Source organism: Coturnix japonica, chromosome 2 (genome assembly GCF_054131305.1).
Source record: "Coturnix japonica strain WE chromosome 2, WE-NBRP24, whole genome shotgun sequence".
In the NCBI taxonomy this organism is placed as follows: Eukaryota; Metazoa; Chordata; class Aves; order Galliformes; family Phasianidae; genus Coturnix; species Coturnix japonica.
The window spans coordinates 109174668-109197670 of NC_140664.1; the positions used below are offsets into that span (position 1 = coordinate 109174668).

The 23003-nt window shown below is 43.1% G+C and overlaps 1 protein-coding gene and 1 long non-coding RNA gene across 6 annotated transcripts in view; one reads left to right on the forward strand and one right to left on the reverse strand.

Moving 5' to 3' along the window:
* Positions 1-233: 233 nt before the first annotated feature.
* Positions 234-2228, reverse strand: LOC107309173 (uncharacterized). Its single transcript, XR_014942973.1, has 2 exons — positions 2101-2228; positions 234-362 (listed from the first exon to the last, which is right to left on the reverse strand). It is a non-coding gene; the product is annotated as an uncharacterized LOC107309173 (long non-coding RNA).
* The window catches only part of JAZF1 (JAZF zinc finger 1), a 155192-nt gene continuing 133566 nt past the window's right edge, over positions 1378-23003 (forward strand). For 4 of the 5 annotated variants that reach the window (XR_014942970.1, XM_085538439.1, XM_015853732.3 and 1 more), the window contains exon 1: positions 1378-1548. Coding sequence is in view for 2 of the 5 variants with exons in the window: in XM_015853732.3 (XP_015709218.1) it covers positions 1434-1548 (115 nt within the window). In the remaining 3 variants the exon portion in view is untranslated. Of the gene's footprint in view, positions 1549-16672; positions 16749-23003 lie in introns of those variants that run through there. The other variant, XM_085538438.1, reaches the window with a different exon arrangement.

Here is a 23003-nt window from a genome sequence, read left to right on the forward strand (position 1 = left end):
AAGTAATACATTTCTTCACGTGCTACTTCTTTTATTTCTTTCTGAAAAATAGGGTTTGCATTTGCACCAAGAGAAAACATTAAGTAAAATGCAATCAAGAGAGGAAATACCATAAAAAATACATAAATGAAGGTAAAAGAAAATGACTAATCCAACTTAAAGGATAAAGCTTGTTCTGTCACCAGCAATGACAGGCTCTGTGATACGTAGGACACTGCGAACTTAAACCAGGATGATTATTCACACTCTTTTATTGTTGTTTGGAAGTGGGCAAATGCTTATTTTCCATCCACTGATCATCCATCAGCATTTTCAGGATGGCTACTCTTCAGCTCTTGCAGCGACGTCAGGAACATCCCCACCTGCAATACAGTCAACGAAACAGATGTGGGTTCTACTTGTTCTTATGCACATGCTTAATTTTATAGCGCTGAGAACAGTCTGAAGCTGTTAACTGTCAGCGGGATCAGTGCAATTATTTATGTGTGTACAATTAACAGAGCTCTATGCAGATTTTGAGGGTTGTTTTTTTTTTTAGTCACACTTTTGCTCCAAATCATTAGTTACATTGTAGTACTGGATAAATATAGATAAAGATGGTAAGAGAACTGGAGCAAGGCAGGGGAAAGCATGTTCACTTTTTTTTTTTTCTTTTAATTTTAAATAAAGCTGTCTGTGAATTTGAGCCTAGGGAGACCTTCATTAGAATCAATTAATCAGTCACAGCCTCTCCGCTGAATAGCTTTCCGGAGACAAAAAGTCAAAACAGGTTTCAGGAGCTCGGTGCCATCCTCTCTGCGCCGTTCCAGCGCTGCCCCCGGGCACCTCGTTGCCCGCAGAGGCCTGGGCCCGCCCGCAGGTGCCCCAGGCCCCGCGCAGGTGAGAGCCGGGTCCCGCGGCCTCAGTTCCCCTCATCCACCCGGCTGCGTGACCTCGGCCGAGGGCTCCCTGCTCTTTCCGATGCGGTTGAGGCGGCGGCGGCTGTGTGCGCTCCCTCACCTCGGCACCCCCCGAGGGGGGAAAGTTGGCGGCCGAGCTCGCCCTCTGCTCTCCGCCCTCAGCTCCGTGCCGAGCCCGGCTGGGTGTCCCCCGGCGGCGGCGGTGATGGCGGCCCCCCCCCAACCGCAGCCCAGCGGCGGGCGCGGAGCGCGGTGCCCTGCACAGCTGTTACGGAGCGGCGCTGGTCCCTCCTCCCAGCTGCGGCTGCCTCATCTCCCCCCACCCAGCCCGGCCCTCCCCTCCGCCGCTCCCGACGCCGCCGCCGCCGCCACCTCCTCCTCCTCCTCCTCCTCCTCCTCTCCCCACCCCCACCTCGCTCTCTCCCCATCTCTCGCTCCGTCCCGTTCCCCCCCTGCCCCCGCCTCTCCCCGCCCCGCCGCCGCCGGCCCTGGCAGAGCAGGCACGGCACGGCGGGGGGATCTCGATGTAACACCATGACAGGCATCGCCGCCGCCTCCTTCTTCTCCAACGCCTGCAGGTTCGGGGGCTGCGGGCTGCACTTCCCGACCCTGGCGGAGCTCATCGAGCACATCGAGGACAACCACATCGGTGAGAGCCCGGGGCAGGGCAGGGCACGGCCGCGTGTGTATCGGCGGCACAAGGTGCAGCGGGAGCCGGGGGGGGCGGAACGGAGCGGAGCGGAGCGGTGCCGCGGGGGGACGCGGAGGGCGGCCGAGGGGAGGCGGCCGCGCGGTGGGTGTGTGAGCGTGCAGCCGCCGGGAGCGGCGACGGGACTTGAGTTCGCGTTGGCAGCGGGGAGCGCGGAGACTCGGAGGGGAGGGAGGAGGACGGGCGCAGCGCGCCGCCTGCCGCTTCCGCCCCGGCTCTGGCTGTCAGGGCTCCCGGGAGGGAGGGAGGGAGGGAGGGAGGGAGGGAGGGAGCCGCGGCGGCGGCAGCCATTCCGCTTCCTCCTCCTCCCGCCGCCGCGCTGCGTCCTGTCAGCGCTGTTGCTAGGTGTGGCGGAGCGCGGCTCGCCCGCCGCAGCCCGACCGAGCGGGAGGCGCCGGGGGGGACGGCTGCGGGCGGGCGGGCGGGCGGGGGGCGTGGAACGGCGGAGCTCCTGCCAACGCGCCGTCCGCTCGGCGGAGCCCGAGCCGTCACCTGTAGGCTCGCCCCGCGTTCTCCTCCCGGCTCCGTCCCGCCGAGCCGGCGGGGCCTGCGGGCGGCGGGGCGATGACTCGTCAGTGCCTTCCCGGCGAGGAGGGCGCCTCGTGGGCGGGCGGCGGGGAGGGAGGGAGGGAAGGAGCGTGCGCAGGGACCGCCGGGCCGCCCCTCGGCTGTGCGGGCGGCGCTGAGGGGAGGGGGCGGCGCGGTGCGGCCGGTCACGCCAACTTCGTGCGGGCCGCCGCTAGGCCCCAGGCGGGACCGCGTGGAGCCGGGCCTGGAGCTGGCGGAGCATCGCCCCGCGACTCCGGTGGGCTCGGCCCCGGCAGGTGTTGCCTGGAGTTCTCCGACTTTCTCACGTTTCTTCGTTTCTGGCTCAAACCTGGCGTTTGAGCTGCCCCAAACGGGGCTGTTTCTTCTAAAATCGGGGCGGAAAATAGTGAAGTTTTAAGCACTGCAGGGAAACTGTAACAAAATAACGTGCTGCTACAAAATGATGAAACCGATGCACATTTCAATAAGCAGGCCTGAACGACTGAAAAATGAGGCTTAAACCACATGTGTGGCATTGCCTTCATGCAGTGCTGTGGGTCAGGGAGATGGAAGGTGTGCGGCTCGTAATTACCATCGTGTTGAGCATGAGGTAACAAAACCGCACACCACAAGCCTCTGTAATTTATGACTCAGCGTGCTGCGAGCTGTGATACTGCTCCGGCTTTGGGGGCTTTTTGTTGAATCTCAGTTGCCGAGCTTGTCCTGCACCGTGCATTGCAACAGGAAAGGTTGGGGGGAAACGGTGACCCAGAGTGAAAGCTGGCAAGTCATCTTACATCCCTCCAGTGGTTATCAGCCCAGAGGTGCTACAGCCTGCAGGGTGTCAGGGCAGATAGAGAGCAGCCCACGTGGCGTGTAATCTGGGGTCAGCAGCTCTCCGGCTCTTCTGCACAGAGGATAACTTCATGCTGAAATGCTGCAGTGTCTTGATCGTTGCATATTTAATATTCGCTGCTTGTTTTCCTGTCTCAAGAAAGTAGTGCAGTTTCAGTGTGTATACCTACATTTAACGTGTTGTTTGCCAGTGCTTGGAGTACACAGAGCTGAAGCTTTGCCCATGGGGTGTCACGGGTGCAAGTGATGGGGTGCGGGCTGGTGGAAAATAGCACAAGGCTGCTTATGCTTTAACATTTCCCCTCCATGTGGCAGGTGAGGTAAAGGCAACCTGCTCAACCATAGAAGATGCAGGTATGTTGTGTTCACCTTCATCAAATTCTTGACAAATCAGCAGGGAGTTGAACCTATCATGCCCAAGTGGATCTCATTTCTCTCCTCCGGGCCTCAGCTGTACAGGTTGCTGCATGTGATGGGCTCTTGGAGCTGCCTGAAGGATTGGAGCCCAAAACTCACCAGGTGCAGATTCTTCCAGAATGCAGTGTGTAATGGTTTTGACGGCAGCCTTAAACTGAAGAAGCAAAACTCCAAATAGGTGCTTGTGTTGCACCTGCTTTCTCCCTAAGTCTGGTGCAGACAGAGTCCAGTGTTTTCTATCACGCAGGCTGAGAAATGTGCACTAAAATTTGTCGCAGTAAAAGTTAACTGCAACTTCTGGCATGTAGAGCTGAGTAACATACCATGTAAAACACAGATTGCTTGAGATGTTGCAGGTGTGCTGTGAGAATAAAGGAAACTCAATTGTTTTTTCCTGTTGTTACTTTAAACTGAAGTGGGAGGTTGCAAGGTAAATGGTGTCACGCAGCAGATAACAAGCCTGATGCTGTGAACAGCTCTGTGGGATACCATCCATAGTGTGGGCTTGTGATGGTCTCTGCATGTAGGTTTAGTTGCTTCAATGCGTGCAGTGGAATGGGAGCTCCATCAGTAGAGTGCTGGTGAGAAGCTGGTCATTTTCTGAGCTATGTCGTCTCTGAAAAGATGGGAACAAGTACCCGGGGATCTTTTCCATCAGCCTTGCCAATAAAGCTCAACTTACTGTAAAGGCTCGTGGCATTCCAAGGATGGAATGTATTTAGTTTCTGCTGTTCCTTTCCTTACTTGTAACATAGAGTTCATAATAATGATATGATAATGAAGTCATTCAGTGTGCAGTGGTGGGGGGTTTTGTGTGTGTTTGTTTTTTCTCTCCTCTTACTAACATCATAATAAACCACCTGGTAAATGATCACTACATTAAAGAACAAGATTGGTGCTGGTAACTTGGGGGAGCTGGGCATGTTTGATGAAACATTCAAATAAGAGATAGTGCTGACGACCCATCAGCATATTGGCTTTGGTGTCTGTTTTTTGCATTTAATTATTATGTTTATTTATTCTGTTGCACTGAAAATAGTTAAGCTAATTTGGGAGCATAGCTCTTGGGACTTTCCAAAGGCCCTAACAGTGTCCTCTGCAGTGAGAACGTGTTCTCCAAAAGGAACTCCTGTAACTGCAGCAGCACAGACTATAAAAGCGCTCTATTTGCATTTTATATGGCTCACAGCTGAAAGTGGACATTGATTCAAAACCATTGATTAGTAATTTTGATGATGCTTCTCTGGGAGCTTTTTCTACCAGTGTATTGGCCATGCAGTCTGAAGTGCTGCCACCTTCTCAGCAAGTGTGCCAAGAAGAGGCCTGTTTGTCTGCCTTAATAGGCAGTCCCCCTGCCTCTTGGTTTTTGGCTGCTCTGTTCTCTTGCAGGTTGCTGGTTTACTTCTCTGATGTTGTTAGGGTGGGAGCAAAATACCTTATTTACTGCTCTTTGCCAGGTTCACACTGTAGGATAGACTTAAGCCAGTTATTTCCACTAGGGAGTGCTGTGAAGAAGTGGAGGGAGGGAGGAAGGTAGGGAGAGACAAGCAAAAAGCTTTTTATTGAGCTATGGCAACTTCTGTTGTACTTTTGCAGTTATGGTACTGCCTTCATCAGAAGTAGGACTGTGTCATAAGGCTGTGATGCGTGGAACGGCACCTCTGGTTCCACAGAGCATTACATTTAAGTCTAATTTGGTTAAAGTGATCTTTTGGGTCACTTTCTCAGCTGTTCTCAGAAGTTCAGAAAGTTAAATCCTTTAGTTTTTGGGTTTTTTTTTCCACCTGTGATTTGATTTGTCATCAGTCTACCTGTAGCTGAATTGCATCCTTTAGGTCACGCATACATACATAGAAATGATCGTGGAACCGTAGAACGGCTTGGGTTGAAAAGGACCTTAAAGATGACGGGTTCCAACACCACTGCCATGAGCAGGGATGCCACCCACTAGATCCTTGAAGCTAGTTATTCGTGTAAAGTTTATTCTGACTAAACTCATCACTAAAGTGAGCTGAATCACTTTATCGGATTTTGACAACATAATTAAAAGTGGTTTGCACTTATAGGTAGACATTTTTAATCATATGTGCTGGTGAAGTTGTTTGTCTGAGCTAGCATGTGTTCACTTGTTCCATGGTAAGGACTAACATGCTCACCTGTGCATCCCTATGGCTCTGGACAGTCCTGCTTCTCCTGAGGGAATGAATGTGAATGAAACGAGTGCCTGAACATACCATGGTCACTGGAGCAGGCTGCCCAGAGAAGCTGAGGATGCCCCATCCCTGGAGGAGCTCAAGATCAGGCTGGATGGCGCCTGGGAAACCTGAGCTGGTGGGTGGCAGATCTACCTGTGGCTGGGGGTTGGAACTGAGTGATTTTTATGGTCCCTTCCACCCTAAGCCATTCTGTAGGTAATGGAGTAGAAGGTTGCTAATTATATTGCTCTGAAATGGCTAGTAGATCTTGAAGGGAGGAAGAATCCACCCATCTGCATATAGATAGTCACACAAACTAAGATGATCTAATGTAGATACGTGTGTCATTGTAACTTTCTAGGAAGTTCTGTCAAATAGCTTCTAGTGACGTATTAATATACAAGCGTTTGCAGACAGAGCTGACAGCTGTGGTGCTTCTCATTGAAGCTGACCAGTTCCCCAGCAGTAAGATGAGTCCTACAACAACAGTTTTTGGTGTAGGAGCCCAGGCAGCTCTTTTCCTAAGTAATAAAATTGGCAAGAAAAATACGATTTCTTTACCAAATAATGCTCACTTAAGGTGGACCCAAAACTTGCATACAAAATACTGCCCATCTGAAAAGTTCAGATCATAGGAAGGGGGAAAGAGGCTTCTGAATTCCGGGTTAACTTTGATGTCTGCATCATTCATTGAATTTACCTGTGGTCAAGGGGCCAAACTTCATAGCAGGGAGCTCAGGTGGTTTTGTAATCTGTTGGCTGTGTGGGTGTATCTTGCTTAAAGTTGCCCTTGTGATATTTTCTTAGGTAAAGTTTGGGCCATGTCCTCGCTTTTGGTATAAGATGTTGAGTTGCAAACTGGTTGTGAGCACTTGCAAAAATGACCTTGGTATTGCTGAGGTATGTGCACTGCTCCCATCTGCATCACGCACCAGTAGCATATTGGGTAGAGTGCAATGGGCCTGAATGGACAGCTCCTGTATTGGAGCTCACAGAATGCTACATGAAACAGGCATAAAAATGTGCAACCCCTTTATGTACTAGCAGTGGAAACAAGGGACTACACACGCTAGCATTTATGGAAGGCCCACCTCAGTAGTAATACCAATTGCTGTTCATAGAAAGCAACTAGAACAACTTAATTGTAACTGTGTTTATCTTAATTTGATTTGCTGTCCAGCTGTATTGTTTGTTCTTTATGGAAAATGCATTTCCCAGCAGTGTGGAGGGATGTGTGTTCCCAGGATGTTGCCTATTTGTTTTGCAAGTTGGTCTAGTGAGAAAAGCCTTTTTTTTTTCAGGGAATTGTTCCTATCTTAAGTAAAGTCTTCCATGACCAATGGTTCTGATCAGCATTTTTTTCCCCTGCTTGTAGTCTTGAGAATAGCATATTTTGGGATTGTTTTCCATTTCTAGATCTGATTTCCTTTGCTGTTTGAGTTTGAATTTAAATGCAATATTTGTAACTAAGTCTGGATTAAGTTAATCATATGGAAATAAATGGAATTGCCATTAAACTTCAACTGAAACATGATTTTTGATACTTCTGATATGTAAAATACAGTCCTGTACTTAGGATACCAATTACATAGAGAGACTAATGCATGCCTTAAATTTCAGTCATATATGTTATTGGAAGAAAGGGCTGAAAGCAACCATCTGGTGACATGTTACAAACACATTTTTCCTTTTTAAGGCTGAAGGCTTTGTATGAAGTTGTTGGGAGTACTTTCTTTGCCTACATAAGTGGCTTTGGGTGAGATCTGTTGCTGGGCTTTCACTCTGCTCATCTTGTACAATAACAGATAGGATTAAATATGAATCAGCTAATGGAACAAGCTGAAGAAATACTAGGTAACTTGCAATGCTTGTGTTGCACTTTGGTGGTGTAAAGCATGCTTGTCTTTGGGTGAAAATATGTAATGATTATCATGTCTGCTTTTCAGTGTGTGGCTAATCAGTCTAAGTCCTTATGAGAAATGTTAAATAACCAAGTAGCTTCTTATTGAATTCTTTGTTTTTTCTACTTCATCTTTTCCTGGAGAATGTGAAGAGTAAGGATGTGAGTAATAAAATAACTAGAGGAAGAGGTGATGCCAAAAGGTGAGGGAATGTGCCTGTCTAATCCAGAGGCAAATTCTTCTACCATTCCTTCCTCCTATGAGATACAGTGCAAACATAAACAAGTAATCAAGAAATATTTTGTATCAAGCTGCAAAATACTTCCATGCAAAACAAATAAGCACTGGAGGCCAGCTGCTTTAAATGTATCATCATAGTATCATAGTCTAGTGCCGGTTGGAAGGGACCTTAGAGATGTACTTCTTATATTACTCCTGAATGCGTTTTTTTCCTTTATTTATTGTTCCTTTTCTTGAACAAGCTGCGTTTCACTGAGGACTGATTTTATTTGTGTTGAGTAAACAGCAGTAATTCAAAATTTGGATGATAAAAATCTTAAGTATATGGCAGCTATATACGCTTCGAGGAAAGAAGAGATGAAGATTGTTAGTATTAATTCAATAATATATTTGATCAATTAGTTGCAATTAACAAAAAAGATTTTTGGTTTAAAGGGTCTGCGAATAATAATTCACAATTAAAATTAAGCAACCTGTACTGTTACTCAGTTTCTTATTCTACACCAAGGCATATGCAAGTGCTTTATTTGTTGCACATCCCTTTAGTTTTGAGAGGCTGAAGTAATATTCTGGTTTAATGGTTTTCTTTGATGATGATTTTTGCATTTTTCAGCACCGATTCTTAGGACTCTCCTTCTGAACTATGTGCTGTGACAAAGAAAAGCAATGGATTTCTTCACGAAGGAGACTGCAGTGCTGTTTCTGTCTCTGATGTGTACTCAAATTGGTGTATATTATTACTGTTGAGTTTTGTTTAAGGTAACGTAACACATTAAAGAGTGAATTGACTAAAATACAGGTGTTACATCTTAGTAATGATCTGTCTTGTGGTTTGAAGGTTGAATTGGAAATGGAATTTATTAGTTTAGATCTATTTTATCAGTTAGGTGGGAAAAGTGAGGTTTGAAGTCAAGCTTGAATTAAAAAGGTTTTATTTATGATGTTTTTTGTGAAAAGCTGAGCGCTTTCATTCTGAAACATTGCTGTTTCTAAAACTGCTCCATCAGAATATCGTTGCTTTTGATTTTTTAAATTTAGGAAGTATTTGGACACTTGTGAGGTTCCCCCCCACTTTTTCCTTCCTTTTTCCCCAGGATTCAAACTGGACAGGTCTGCAAATGTTTTGTCCTCATGAATTTTTTTTTTTTTCCCCAGCGCATTTTGACAAATAGTAAATATTGGCTGCAAGAAAATAGAACTACTGAATATCAGTGTGTTGGTGAAGCAGGTAGCTGTAAAGTATTACGTCTTTAGTAACGTGTACCGTAGTCATCTTCCTTTCTAGGAGCTACCCAGGCAGGAGCTGTAAGTGGAGCTGTAACACAGAATTTGAAGGGTGATGTATTTAGGACACCAGAGATCTAATTTCACTGCTATCTGAAACTGGCATAGGTATGTGAATGTGAACTTAGCCCCATGATGTGCTGGTTTGCTGTAGCATTCCATGAACAAAACCTTATGTCATCACTCCCTTCTTTTTGCTCTAATCGTTCTGTGTGTTTTCATCAGCACACTTGTAAGTGATATGGGAGTTCACTTCAGGGCTTGGTGAAGACTTTGGATGCTTGTTTACTCTCAGTTACCAAATTAATGAGGGTCTGCCCATTATTTGTGTTTACTTTTGTGTTTGATCAAAGTACTGACTTAGATTCTAGTAAATTTAGTGTCAGACTTCTTCTGGGAAGACCAGAATGCTTACATCTTTTTGTAACAATCTGTTGGAGCAGTGTTGCAGCTCCTGTAACCTCTCAGGCATCATTGGTTGTTGCACTGGGTCACCTGGATGCTCTGAGAGCTGTTAAGGTCCTAGTTCTGCAATAAATACATGAATAAACCACTCATGTCTATTTCAGTTTGAGCAAGGGAGCTTTTTTCCTGTTTCTCCCGTTAAACTCCTGGGATGGCTACAGAGCAAGTTTTATGGCTTTGTTACATGAACTTTTTAAGATGAGAACAGAGGGGGATGCATAAGTAAATGCTGTAGAGTTCTACATAAACCACCAAACAACTCCTTTCCCACACATTTAGGCCATGTTGCAAGAACTTCCTGACTTGTTTAATGAGGTAACTAATAAGATGGATTTGTGGAAGGGAAGCAGAACATCTCCATAGCTGTGAGAGAACAGGAGGTGGCTCAGGAGTATGCTGCTTGGTGCTCTCAAGCCAGAGCTTAATCATGTCAATGCAGAGAGTACTGTGGACCTTTCTGTACCTTCCTACCTGTGCTTAGAACTTTTCTTAGAGTCTTTGCAATAGTAATACTTCAGCTTCCTTACTTACCAGAAAATCTGTTAAATTGACTGAATAATCCTGAGCCACATACCTACTACTGTAGGTGAGAAGTATAGATGCTGTGCCTGTGTCAATCCTCATGCTTTTTATCTTCAGCATTTATGCTAAACAATATAATTCCAGCTACTGTTCCCTGTCCTAGGGCAGCTAACCAGAGAGTCAGTTATCTGGATGTAATATCTTCTCATTTCAGCTATCCAGAATGGTCCCTTTCTCAGTGGTAATTTTGGTGAGATAACAGAGCAAACAACCTATTTTTGCTGACATGAGGCAATTACCAGGGCTCTCTTTAGACCAGATTCAGGGTGGGAAATGAAGTCTGCATTGAACATGGCGATCTGGAACATAGTTACGTGCTGAGGAGTTGTGATGGCTCACTGCGCCAGCTTCCAAGGCCAAGGTTAAGTATTAAGAGCCTGCAGACATGGCCTGTTACATTGCGAGATGGTAACTGGATGCCCAGGATGGGGAAAAGGTACTTGTTGCTCTTACCTTGAGTGGATAATTTTGATTGCACTCTTATATTTTGATATTAACTGGTTGGATTTTAATCACTCTTCAGAAGAAATTACTTTTGACCTACCTTTTCCTGGTGGATTTTAGCTCTAGAGCAGTTTTCATACTGCTAGGTCTGAAACTGAGCCTAGGCACTCATTTTGCTTATGCACATTTTGTAGCAGCAGGTGTGCATAAATGTTTGAGGCACACTAGTATTTATTTGTAACTTCATATGGTGTGTGGCTAGAACTGCAGCATAGAACTGAGTATACAGTTCTCTAGGCAGTGCAGCTAACTTGTGTGTTGTAGTAGCACAGTGTTTATTATGCAGTCATTTTGTTCTATTAGACTTGTTACATCAATAATTAGGGATAATAATAGTGCTGATCTTTTTGCAGGTGTGATTTTAAAATATTAATTCTCACTGAAGACCAACTAGATGTTTTGATGAAAAGTGAGAGCTGGTGGTTGAAACAGCCCACCTGTTTAATTTGTTGTTGGCATATTGACAGAGGATAGTAATGTGTAGAGGTAAGAAGAAAAAAACCCTTCCTGTACCTGTATTTTGGGAAGACAGTTGTGTGGGATAAGTCATCCTTTCACAACAACATCAACAAAACTGCGTGCTGGTGGGTAGGGTGGAATTTGAAATAAAACTTGAAACAAAGTGTGGACCTTTGCATCTTTTTTTTTTTTTTTTTTCTTCTTTTTTTCCTGTTAATCTCCTGGCTTTGTTTCTTAAATGAGGAAGATTCAACTCCACTCCTTCCCTTACACCTTTCTTTTCATCTGTCAAGCTCTGACTAGTGGAAGGAAAAGAATGATGGATCTCACACCTACCTATTATTGTCCACGTGTGAAAATGTGTTCAGGCAGTGTTCAGCTTTGCAGGAGCAGCTGTATTCAGTTGCTCGAGTACACATATACACAGACCACAGATTTTGGTTATTGCTGACACAGTGTTTTGCCCTGTGTGTAATAAAAATCCACCGAGAAAGGCACGCGTGTACTTTGTGCTAGGGTTGGTAGGTACTTGGTTTAGGATTTTTAGGCAGAGCAGAAGTTTCCTGCTCTTCTATACTGGTTTTCAGAAAATCTCCAGCCTGTCAGTGCTTTCCTGTTGCTAACCCTTCTGACTGTCCTCTTCTTCTGTTCTGCAGGTGAGTGGTTTGATTTTCTCCTTTGGAGTCAGAGCTGCTCTGTCACATTTGCTGCTCCTCTGTCATGAAACCATGGAACTGCTCCATCATGTAAAATCTCAAAGCTTTCTTTTCATGTGAATGCTTTCTGTTCTCATTTATTTATTTTTTATACTCTCTGGTGCAAGTACAGCTTAGGAACAGAATGCATACAGAAATACAATAGTATGATACAGTTTACTTGTACTGATAAGAACCTTGTGTTTGTACTTGAACCCTCTAAACACAAAAGGTTCCTTTTCTGTCTTCACTGAGTGTGCGAATTTCATCTCTCAAGCTGAAGGACTAATGCTGAAATACCGAGTTTTGGAGTCAAGAAGAAACCAGCCTGCATGTATTGGCTCAATTCTTTACTGATAAAGTCTCTTCACTGATGCCTGACATCTCTTTCCTGATTTTTCACACTCTCCCTGCTAGAGAAAGCAAAGAAGTGGAGTATTACCAGGCACAAAGAGGGATAACTTTGAAGTTGAAGTAAGGAGTGAAAGTAGTTTATGAAAGATGTAGTGGAAATGCTGAATCACAGCTTGAACCAGTGATTGAGCACCTGGTAGGAAGGCAGGGCCAGCCCAGGTGGGTTCAGGTGCAAGTAATGCACCTGAGGGACTGAAGGGCTGGAACCAGGATCCACACCTTCCCAGATCTCATATAAGAGATTAGATCATCTGTATAGGTTATCTTATATACCTTTTTCTCAAGCTGTCTGTATTCCTTTTAGTTTTTTTAATTCCTCTCCTGCGGTTGACCTCTTGAGATACTATTTATTTATGTTTCTTAATTCACTTGATCAGATTTCCTAAAAGCAGAATTGTCTGGATGTAGATTACTTCTCTTCATGTTTTCATTCTGAAGCAGAACTTCATCTTCTTGAGAATATCTTTGCTTGGCTTTGCTGCTCAGAATTCTGAGAGCCTGAATGCTTGGTCCAAAGGGTAGGATGAAGAAATAAGCCATTTCCTTGTCAGATATGACATACTTTTTCCCACTCTTTCAAGAACACAGTGTTTGGAAAAGCAAAGTGATTGATGTTTTGGGTTTGTTTTTTTTTTTTTTTTTTACTTCTCATTAAAAGCAGAACATAAGCACAGTGACCTTCACCAGAAGTTGATGGAAGGTGAGGCTTCCAACTTACAAGTGTCTGAGATGGTGTACCGGCTACCCTTTAGTTCAGCAAAGTGCAACAAGTTGAACTGCTCTGTAATATATGTTGTAATATGAAAGACATCCAGTAACAGTGACGTGACCTTACCAGAAAGGCTTGAATAACATAGTTGCTGGCTTGTAAATAGGCTTCTTAGTAGATATCTTGATTGGAGAAGAACAGGGAAACATCTGTATATCTGCCTGCTACAAAAACATAGTAGTAATAAGACTGGCTACTCAGTGCATATTCATCAGTTGTATTTGGGCACTCGGATAACCACAGTGGCGGTCCCAGTTTGAGACATTAGATCAATGGAATAGCAGCTTCTACTATTTTTATATTTCTTCAGGGCTTGAATTTGAGGATTGACTGTGGGCATTTCCTAAGAATGAAGATGTTCCTGCACATTTTGTGTTCTGTGAGTCTCATGCTGAGCCCATGCCTGTGTGTGCCCAGCTGACCTTCATCAGGTTTAGTTTTGGGGAAGTAGCTCACAGAGGCCTTCTATTGAGGAGCAAACATTTTTTGACATACACAGTCTTCTTCCACTGATGTGCATTTGTGGTGTCAGTGTTACCATCTTGAAGTGGATTTAGGAAAAGGAAAACATCCAGCATTTCTATAGAAATGAATGTCAAAGATGACTTCTAAAAATCACCAGTGCTTTGCCTCTAAATAGAGACTTCTGCATTACTTTCAACATCATAATTTCTTGTCTCTGTACAGCTTTGAAGTTAGTTGATGTGAATCAAAGATTTAGTCCTGTGTGTTTCTTTTCATTTCTCACTGCTTCAGCCAACTGAAGCTGCCCAGATGAAGTACTGACTGTGAGAGATGGCCAGGGTAAAGAAAATAGGAAGACCCTTTGCAAGCAGGTGGAGTCGTATCCGAGTTATTTGTTGATGCAGTGTTAATAGATCTAGAGTATTGAAAGAACTTCATTACTTCCTTTGCTACCTAATCTCTCTTCCATGACTGTTTTATGTAATGTGACAGGTCTTGAACTTTTACTTTGGGAGTAATATAGTAAAGGAGATAAGAAGAAAAAGCTGGAACTGTGTGGTGGTGTGGAGTCCTGTGGGGATACCTTTATTTTTTCTTATTTTTTCTGGGTTTTTTTTTGTTGCTTTTTTTAACTTAAAGCACTGCTGTCTTATCTTTGCTCTGCTTAAAATGGTTCGGTTTTGTTATTTTGTTTGTTTTCTGCCAAATATTTCAAGTAGTAATAAAACGGGTAAAAATCTGAATTCTGAGGTTTCCAGTATGTGACCATGTTCCTGTGGAGATGAAAATACTGTTTTAGATATTGGTCTGATGTATGAATTTCCACACTGATTTAGGTGAAAGGGGGAAGAAAATACTGTGTAGTGAAAGAAAGCAAGTGAATTTCATCTTCCTGCTGAAGTGCAAGGTATTGACTGATAACAATGTTAAAATTACAGATAAGTTGAAGGCAATAATAAACATTGATGTTTGGTAGTGTGCCTTTTCCATATGTAGAAGTTACTGCAAGGGCCACTTGGCTCAGCCTGGTCACTGAGAATGAACCCAAGGGAGGTGGAAGCAGCTGATGGTGGGCAGCAGGGCTGGGTTGCCTCCCAGGTAAAGGAGTGGGCTGAAGATGCCAGAGTGTTGCGAGTTAGGAGGTGCACTTAGGAAATGAAATGATGGTTTTGTGAAAACAAAGGCTTTAGGAGATCTCTGATACTTCTGGATTGTACGTAGGTGACTCCTCCACTGAAAAGATGCCGATATGTATATCAGGAGAGGTAGGCTCATAGCTAAGCCTATGCATGGATAAAGATGAGTGATAGGTATATATGCATAAAGGATCTTTACTTTTCCATTATCTGAGTGCAAACGTGCTGCATGGGAATAAATACTTTGGTTTGGGTAAGAAACTGAAGTCTAAATTCCCTTTCATCATAGAATTCAGAATGGATTTTACTCAGTGGAGTCTATGGCTGCTTTCTATTTCTGATCATTGTTTCTTTTTTTTTTTTTTTTTTTTTTTTTTTTTTAAACATGCATTTGCCATAACTCTTGACATAATTTTTCTGTGTAACAAAAAATTGAGCAGTTGAGATTTTAGTAGTTGGCTCAATTGATTCTGAAGGAGAAAATCTTTAATGGTCAAAATATGTGGACAGGTGAGGTGAACCGTAACTATTTATTCCAGCAGCCAGGTATAATTTTTGACCTTTGTGTATATCAGCTTTATTTTCTGAGCAGTGTCTGTGAAGCCATTTTGAAGTCCAGTGCTTATTAAGTGCTTAAGGATTACTTATTAGTTGCTATATTTATGTTTTTCTTGTCCTACATTTTCTATTATATATATTTTTCCTTTCTTTTTTCAGTCTATCCTCTTTTTGTGTGTATGCTCGAAACAGAAGAACATGCCAAAAACAGCCCTAAGAAAGTGAGGGATAGCGAGAGACTCCAGATCAGCAAGAGTGCTGTTGCTGAGTCTGTTGCCATTGTTTTAGCAGTTGAAGGAGTGCTTTATTGCTTTTTAATGATCTTGGATTATATTTGACTTTGTATTGAATAAAAAGAATGCGCTGCTGCCAGATTGTCTTTGCAGAAAGAGAACAACTGGATGAAGAGAGAAAACTGAGGAAGAAAATAGTAAGCAGTGGTGGGGCTGGGATTGTAAAAGTTTCTTATAGTTAGCAAATCTTTTTCCTTTCTTTTCCTTGTCCTCCCCTCCCCCCCCCCCCCCCCCCCCCCACACACACACACACACTCGTTGTCTCCTCTCTTTTCTATGAATACTGAGTAATTTGAGTAAATGGGGTCTGATGCAGCAGGAAGGGGTCACATTTGCCACCACCTGTATTTGCTTGCAGGACAGTTGAGTTAGAGTCAGGCCTCTTAGTGACTGTGGTGGGTTTGCCCTGATGTGCAGCTGAAGTCCCGCTCCTCAAAGGAAGAGGATGGCAAAAGATATAGTTGGGTTAGACCAGTTGCCATGGTGGTGTATTCTCCCCAGCCTGCTGGTTCTGGGGGGGTTGGAGCAAGCCAAAACATGAATGCGATAGCAACTTTGTCCTAGCTAAAGTGCAGAGGGCACAGCACTGTACAGGCTACTGTGGGGAAAGTAACTCCGTGCCTACACAGAAGCAGTGTTGTGAAGCTACTGAGGATCCCAGTGGGTGCTGATGAGCAATTGTCTGTTATCACATCCTTTAGTTTGCTTATCTGACACTTGCCTTCCCTGGGCAAAGGTTGCTGATGTGGTGGTGTTTCTCCAAAGCCGCTTAGGGTGTGCAGTTGTAAGCTGGAAAGGAGCATGCTAGTGGCAGAAGACTGATCTGGGATGCTCACAGAAGCCACTTCTTGATTCAGATACATTTTATCTAGCAAAACCACTGCCCATGAAAGAGCTAGGGCAGAAATCACAGCCTGTGAAAGTAGATTTTTCTCTATGAATCATAAACCATATTGTGGTCTGGCCTGCAGCCTACTTGTGGAGCCTGACACTGTCATGAAGACTGCTGCTGTTTATTTTCCCTTCTGCCTTTCCTCCCCCCCCCCGCAACTTCTGCCCTCTGTATTTCATGCACTGCAATGCAGGGTGGTATTTCTAGGTCGTTGCACAGTTTGTGTTCATTCATTCACAGGTGTGTGGCTTTCTTTTTTTTTTCTTTCTTTTTTTTTTTTTAATTTTCTTTTAAATCTGGAGAGTTTTGCCTGCAAGATAAAAGGTTAAAGCGCTTGCCAGGGTCATGTAGCGTGCGTGTGGTTGCGAGAGAGTCTGATATAAACTCCAGTTCAGCCCCTCCCCTCTCTCTGTGTCAGTTCTTTCACACAGATCTGAATATCTGAGGGCCAGAAGAGGGTTTCCTGTGGCTGGTAGGTCGTGTTACAGGTGAGTGCTGCCCCACCATCAGGAGGGTAGGGTGAGAGGTATGCTGCCCTGCTTGTATTCCCCTTTGAGATGAGAGCAGGTTTTTGTTTGGATTTTTCTGACTGTAGATCTGCTTGCAACTAGACTGTTTTGTTCCATGCTTCACTGAGGGTTTAGATTAGTATTTTTGCAGTTGTTTGTTTTGCTTATGAAATGAACTTAGACGTATGTCATCATTGTGAGTATACCGAATTGTATGCTCATGCTAAGCGTATGTGAAAGGCAGCTACATATGCAGTTGTGAACTTCAAGTGAGCTTTATATATTTATATTTATTAACCAGGGGCAAAGTCGAGCCCCTGGTTAATTTAAGGAATGGTTGTTTTCTCTATGCCAGGATCCTGATGCATTGTGCAATTTGAATAGCTGAGCACTATGTTTTTAGGAGTCTCTGCAGCACCTCAGCCAAGGCTGAACAATTCATGTGAGGCTCTTTCTGTAGGTGAGGTCTGTACAGAGGTACAAGTTGTTGGTTGGTTTCTTGTCAGCATTAGACTATTTTCTGCTGATTTATAAGTTTCAGTTGTTTAAAATCTTTCTTACTGGAACTCTGTTGGCAGTGATACTCCATATGGTATAGGGTAGCTTTTTGTTCATGTCTTTCCTGTGTTTTGTTTACATATTTTCATTCTGTAGCAAATGTTTCTCATGTTACTTGTAAATGTGCTTTTTCTCCAGGAACTTAGCAGAATGCGTATGAGTCATTTATTTTAGTTCTGAGATCAATTCCAGTCATGGTAGTGGATTTGAACTGGGAAACTGTTGCGTTGTGATCTTGAGGCTCAAGTCCAGTTGTCTGATCATTACTGGTGCATGGCTGTGCTTCAACATGCATCTGTTGTATCTGCCCATTGCTGGTATATTTAATGGCAAATCCTACACTCAGTGATGTAAGTCTGTCAACCGAATTGGTTTTCCTTAGCTTTGCTGGTTATAATTGGAAAATGGTTCGTCATATGTTTTGCAGGATTCGGGATAAAATGTTGGAACAATCTGGTTGTGAACCATTTAGAGAGAATCATGAGATAAAGAAGTATTTTGCCGTGTGTTTAAGCACACTGCCCATGAAGTCCAATGAAGTCTCATTTTCAGCACTGTAAATCATTTTGACCAACCTCTCCTTTCAGACTGTAAATATTAATAAGGATATGATAGGATTTTAATGTGTCTATACTGTACTAGAAAGGTTTCTGGAATTGTTTCAAACAAAAATAAACTAACATATTGAAAACTGAAGGGAAAAAAAAGAGGCTGCATTACTCTCTTTTTCCTCCCAAAAGTGAGATCTCAACAGAGCACCAAGCGTGCAGCGTAAAGGGTCAAGGATTAGTGGGGTAAGTTCCAGGCATCTTTCTGCCCCAGGCTTTGCTATGGAAAACCATCTCTTGTCTGATTCAGGATGCTTCTCCAAATGTGGTCTGCAGCTTTGAAATCGCATTGTGGCCAATTGTTGGCTCGTGTAAGAATTCTGTACATAGTGGGAGAACAAGCGGGAATGGCATGGGAGGATGAAATGGTGTCGTATGTGTCATCTTGAATCTCCTTCCCTTCCCAGCTCCTGGTTGGTTCCAAAATTGGCTCTATCCCAGATCCATGGTTTTGAAGTGGTGTTGGCTTTCTGAGAAGGGGCTGATTTGTGTTTGATACTGATGTAAACATTTTGACTAATTGTTCTTCTCAGTTACTCATCTGTTGTGTCGTGCTGTTTGCTGAGCAGTCTTCCATATCAACCTTCAGGATCTGATATTACTGAAGTTTGCAGGCTGAGGCTGCAGAGAGAAGGGATTGTGCCTTCTGAAAAATAGTAAAATAACTCCAAGCTGGGATAGAGGAGATAATCTTCAAAAGGCTTGTGATAACTGTATTAAAAATCTTCAGTGGATGAAGAAAGCGCTTTTCTTAGGAACATATAATCTGTTTTAGAATGTTTTATGGTGCTGTGTGCTAAATTATCTGCTTTGCACTGATGTAGGTGATGCTGTGCAAGTCATTACAGTGTAAATGTGCTGGAGTAGCACATTTGTGTCACAGTGAGCTATCAAGGTACATCACTATAAGAAACAAATCTGGCCTATTGCCAGCTACAAGTCTGCTTTATGACTGTAGATATCAATCTCCTGTTTGAGCCTGGTGTATTTATGGGGATTATTAAGAAGGAGGGATGATGTTTTCTGCTAGAAAACGCTCGCAATTGGTGATGTTAATTCTGCATTCTTCTAATGTGCTGAAGGTGCAGTGCATCTGTTCTCAGCTTCCTGCTGACTTTGGGTTAAGTAGCAGTAAATCAGCCTAACGTAATGTGCATATTGAAGAACTATGTATTTTAATATCCATATTGTGGAATGCTGCAATAAGAAGAATAAATGTAACGTTCCCATTTAAGCATCTTATGCAAAAATTACCTCGTCCATAATGAATGCATACCTGACTAATGTGTTTGAATCCTAAAGTCAAATCATAATGCAAAGAACAAACTTCTGTGCTTTGAAAGGAAGTGATCTATGTTCAATTCACCCCTGCCTTCAGTTGTTCTTTTTTTGTATGTGTGTGTGTGTGTGTTTGGTTTTTATGCTACAGTTGATGCTAGAAGAAGCAAGAGAACTTGCAGGCCGAATGATATTGTAAGCATTGCTCTCTCCCCAGAGCTGTATGTATTTTTCTACAACCAGCAAGTTTTATGGCTGAGAAATGAAACAGAATTTGTCATTCTTACTGTTTTTGCTAAAAAGAAACCCCAATGTATGGATTTCAGATACAGTTGATGCTTTGCACTTCCAAATAGTGGATATATAGCATGTAGTCCAAAAGGCCCTATATTTTCATCTGTTTTAGTCTTAAAGTGGGAAAGAAGGAGATAAGGGAGGTGATTCTCTTTCCAATTTTCAATTCCCTCTGTTTTTCTAAGGTTTGTGATAATGTTGCTGTGTACATGCAAATGATGTTAATCAGGAGATTTTCGGTATCAGCTTTGTCAACGTTTACATTCACTTTACACATTGAATTTGCATTTGAAAAGGGCTGTTATAATCAACATTTAAGGGATAACATAGTCAAATTTACATTTGATTGAGTGGAAATGTTAGGTAATTTTAGCTGAGCTGTTGCTAGGAAACAAGCCAATGTTTTTGTATTTTTTATTATTATTATTTTCTAGTAATCCATACTGTCTGTTTAAGTGAGAAGTCATCTGGTAGCATAAGAACACCAACAGTCACTATAACTAATGTCTTTGCTGCATTTCTGGATGCATATTTTTTTCTACTTTTGAGAACTTAAAACTCTGGAGAAATATATTTGAAATATGCTTGTAAATGGTTTAATAGTCATCCATGACTGGTTTGGTTGTTTGCTTTTTGTGAACAAAAGACTAGGTCAGCTGTTCGGCATTGTAGGAAAAACAGTCTGGATATTTTAATGATAAACTGTCTTTCTGGAGGTACGCTAATTCTGATGCCCTTTTTTGGGTGTTTAGTGGTTAAAATACTAGTCACCATCCAAAGAACGCTCTACAGCTGCCTAGAGTGCAGATGAATTGATGTATGACTTTCCAGGGTTTGTGTGGCACGTAGTTTTTGACCTTTGACAGAGTGATCGTTTTGATAGTTGTTATTTTCATTCAAGTAATGTGAATGATTCATACATGGAAAATGAAATCTTCCCGTTTGGGCTGTATTCTGGCAGTCAGCTGTCTATCGAGTTGAACTCCTAATAGCATTCCACAGCTTGGCACTTTGCAGTGTTCATCTAGCAAAAATGCTAATTAAAGGAAAGAATAGTTCCTATTCATATCAGTCTCAAAGCATTTCGAGTGCATTATCTGTGTGGCGCATATAAATGTGGCAATGCCCTGTAACTCGCTAAAGGCAGTTGAAGGAATGTGGCTTCGTGCATGGTGCATGGGAGACACCTCCCTGCTCAGCCAGTTTTGTTTGGGATATGCCATCCTCCTCGCTTCACGGACCCCAGAGCATGTTACAAAGCCATCCGTCAGGCTGTCGTATGGTGTCTGTGTAGGCAAACACAGCAGCCATTATTCACACATCAGCAGCTCGCAGACATTCTTGGACATTCAAACTTCACTAAGCCTGGGAAGAGGGTGGCCCAATTTCAGTTGTTAGCCTGTCTTAATCCCTTCAGAAAACAGCCCTAATTCTTATCTTTCCACCTTCATGGTCAAGTTACGTGGGCAAATGGGCTTCTGTGTTGGTGCAGAACTAAAAGGATTCCGGGTTTACAAGTGTGACATGTAAACGGACATCTTTCTGGCCAGGACAGGAGCACTACTGGGTTTAATCACTCTGACTGCTGTTCAGGGGCTGCTATGATCGTAATGCTGTGTGAACCAGGCAGGCATTCCATATCCCTGCTGCAGGAAGGCCCACGGATTCCTTATGCTTTTTTACAATCTCCCAGTGGTATGGGCTGCATTCCTCGGATTCTGGGCAATCTGTGCATGTAAAATATGTATTGTAAAATGTGATCAGGCAGGGCCTTCCATCTCAGGGGAGCAGATGTGGTTTCCCTTCAGTTCTTAGCACCTGTTGCATTCCTTACTGGAAAATACCAAATAAAACTACTTTTTCTCATTAGCGAAGAAAAAGAGGGGTGGGGAGGGGGGGAGAAAAAGGAAAAAGCCTGTATGGTCTAATGTGATTGTAGAGAAAGGTCAGTATGCTAATTCTTATTGGCATGCTCCTGTGTTTCAGATGTTGGTTCTTGCAAGTCTGCAGTCCTTCAGCAGGCCCTCATTGCATTTAGGCTCAGGCAAGGAAGGAGGACAAGGTGTAGAGCTTGAGCCCCACCGGGCACCAGCAGAGAGGGACTGTGGTTAGCTCACGGTCAGAATTATCCATAGAGAGATTTACTCAGGAATTCTGTTTCTCTGTTAAGTGACAGTTATATTCCAAGTGTCTTTAGAAACATTCCACTGCTCCCATGTTTCACATGGAATGTTTAAAGGGCACATACAGAGGTGTTTTAAAACACTAACCATTGAAAATGCTTCTGTATTGTGCTGTGCAAGATCACTGTGTGTTGCTAGCTGTTAGGATGCTTACAATTCCTCTATAATTTCTATACTTTTTTTGCTGGAACTATAACTGCAGTATAGAACAAGGTGGATTTTTTATTATTTTTTTGTTTGTTTTTGCTTTTTCTGGCAATATTTTGCTAGAAACTGATTTTTACAGGCATGAGAACGCACACAAAATATTTGATTGATTCTGTATGTTAAGCTGTTGTTCTGGATGCTGGATTTAATTTTTAGTTATACTGGAATTGGTCCATTGCCCATCTCTGCTCTAAGAAAGATGCACAAAGCAACTGGTGTTGTACTTTGGAAAGGGTTTTTGACCTCACAGAGCTGCTGTGAGTGGGTGAACTCAGTTGTTCACCACTGTATTTTCTTGATTAGTAATAAAATATCCCTGCTTGGTCTCTTTATGCATTGATTTCAGTACCATCTCTGAACTTTGTATTGTTCTTTTTGTGGGCCTACAGCAACGCTTATTCATTCATGCATTTGGTGCTTTTATCTTTGTCTCCAAGAGGGCACCTCAGGACATGGGGCATGTTCTTAGTTGTGTTGATCCTTCAGTATTTTACTTGCTGTATATTATTACATGCTTGTAGAGCTACACATGTATTACTGCTCTTTTTTAGTTGCAGTGAACCCTCTGTGCTATTTCTCTGTCTTGTAAATTAGTCTCCATTGTTATGGTTGTTGCTGACTATCAAGTGACGCTACTTTTTCCCTGTGCTTACTATATAATTTTCATTGGGTGTTTGTATACACTGCTTTCATGAGAGTTTCTAGTGATTAAACTGTTGCTAGCTGCTGGCAGGTAGAAGCTTATATGGTTTTGGTGAGCCTTATTTGTTTTGTGGTTTTCCTTTTTTGTATGAAGATAAGCACAGCAGCAGTGGACAACTTAAGGGGGCCCATAATGCAAGTGTGAGAGTGAACTGGTCTTGAATATTTACTACAGTAGTTAGACAGGTTTTGAGAGTAAAAACCTAGGGGGTGTTCTTATCTCAATACTTTAAAAGTGAGAGAAGCAGATATCCAAAAAATCAGCTGAGTATGCAGTCTCTATAGCTCATCAGTGTATTTCTTTGCATTAAGACTTTGCAGGAGATAAGCACAACTGTATAACCCTACAGGCAGATCATTCGACTTGCTGATAATTACTTGTTAAATAGCAATTCAAATACTTA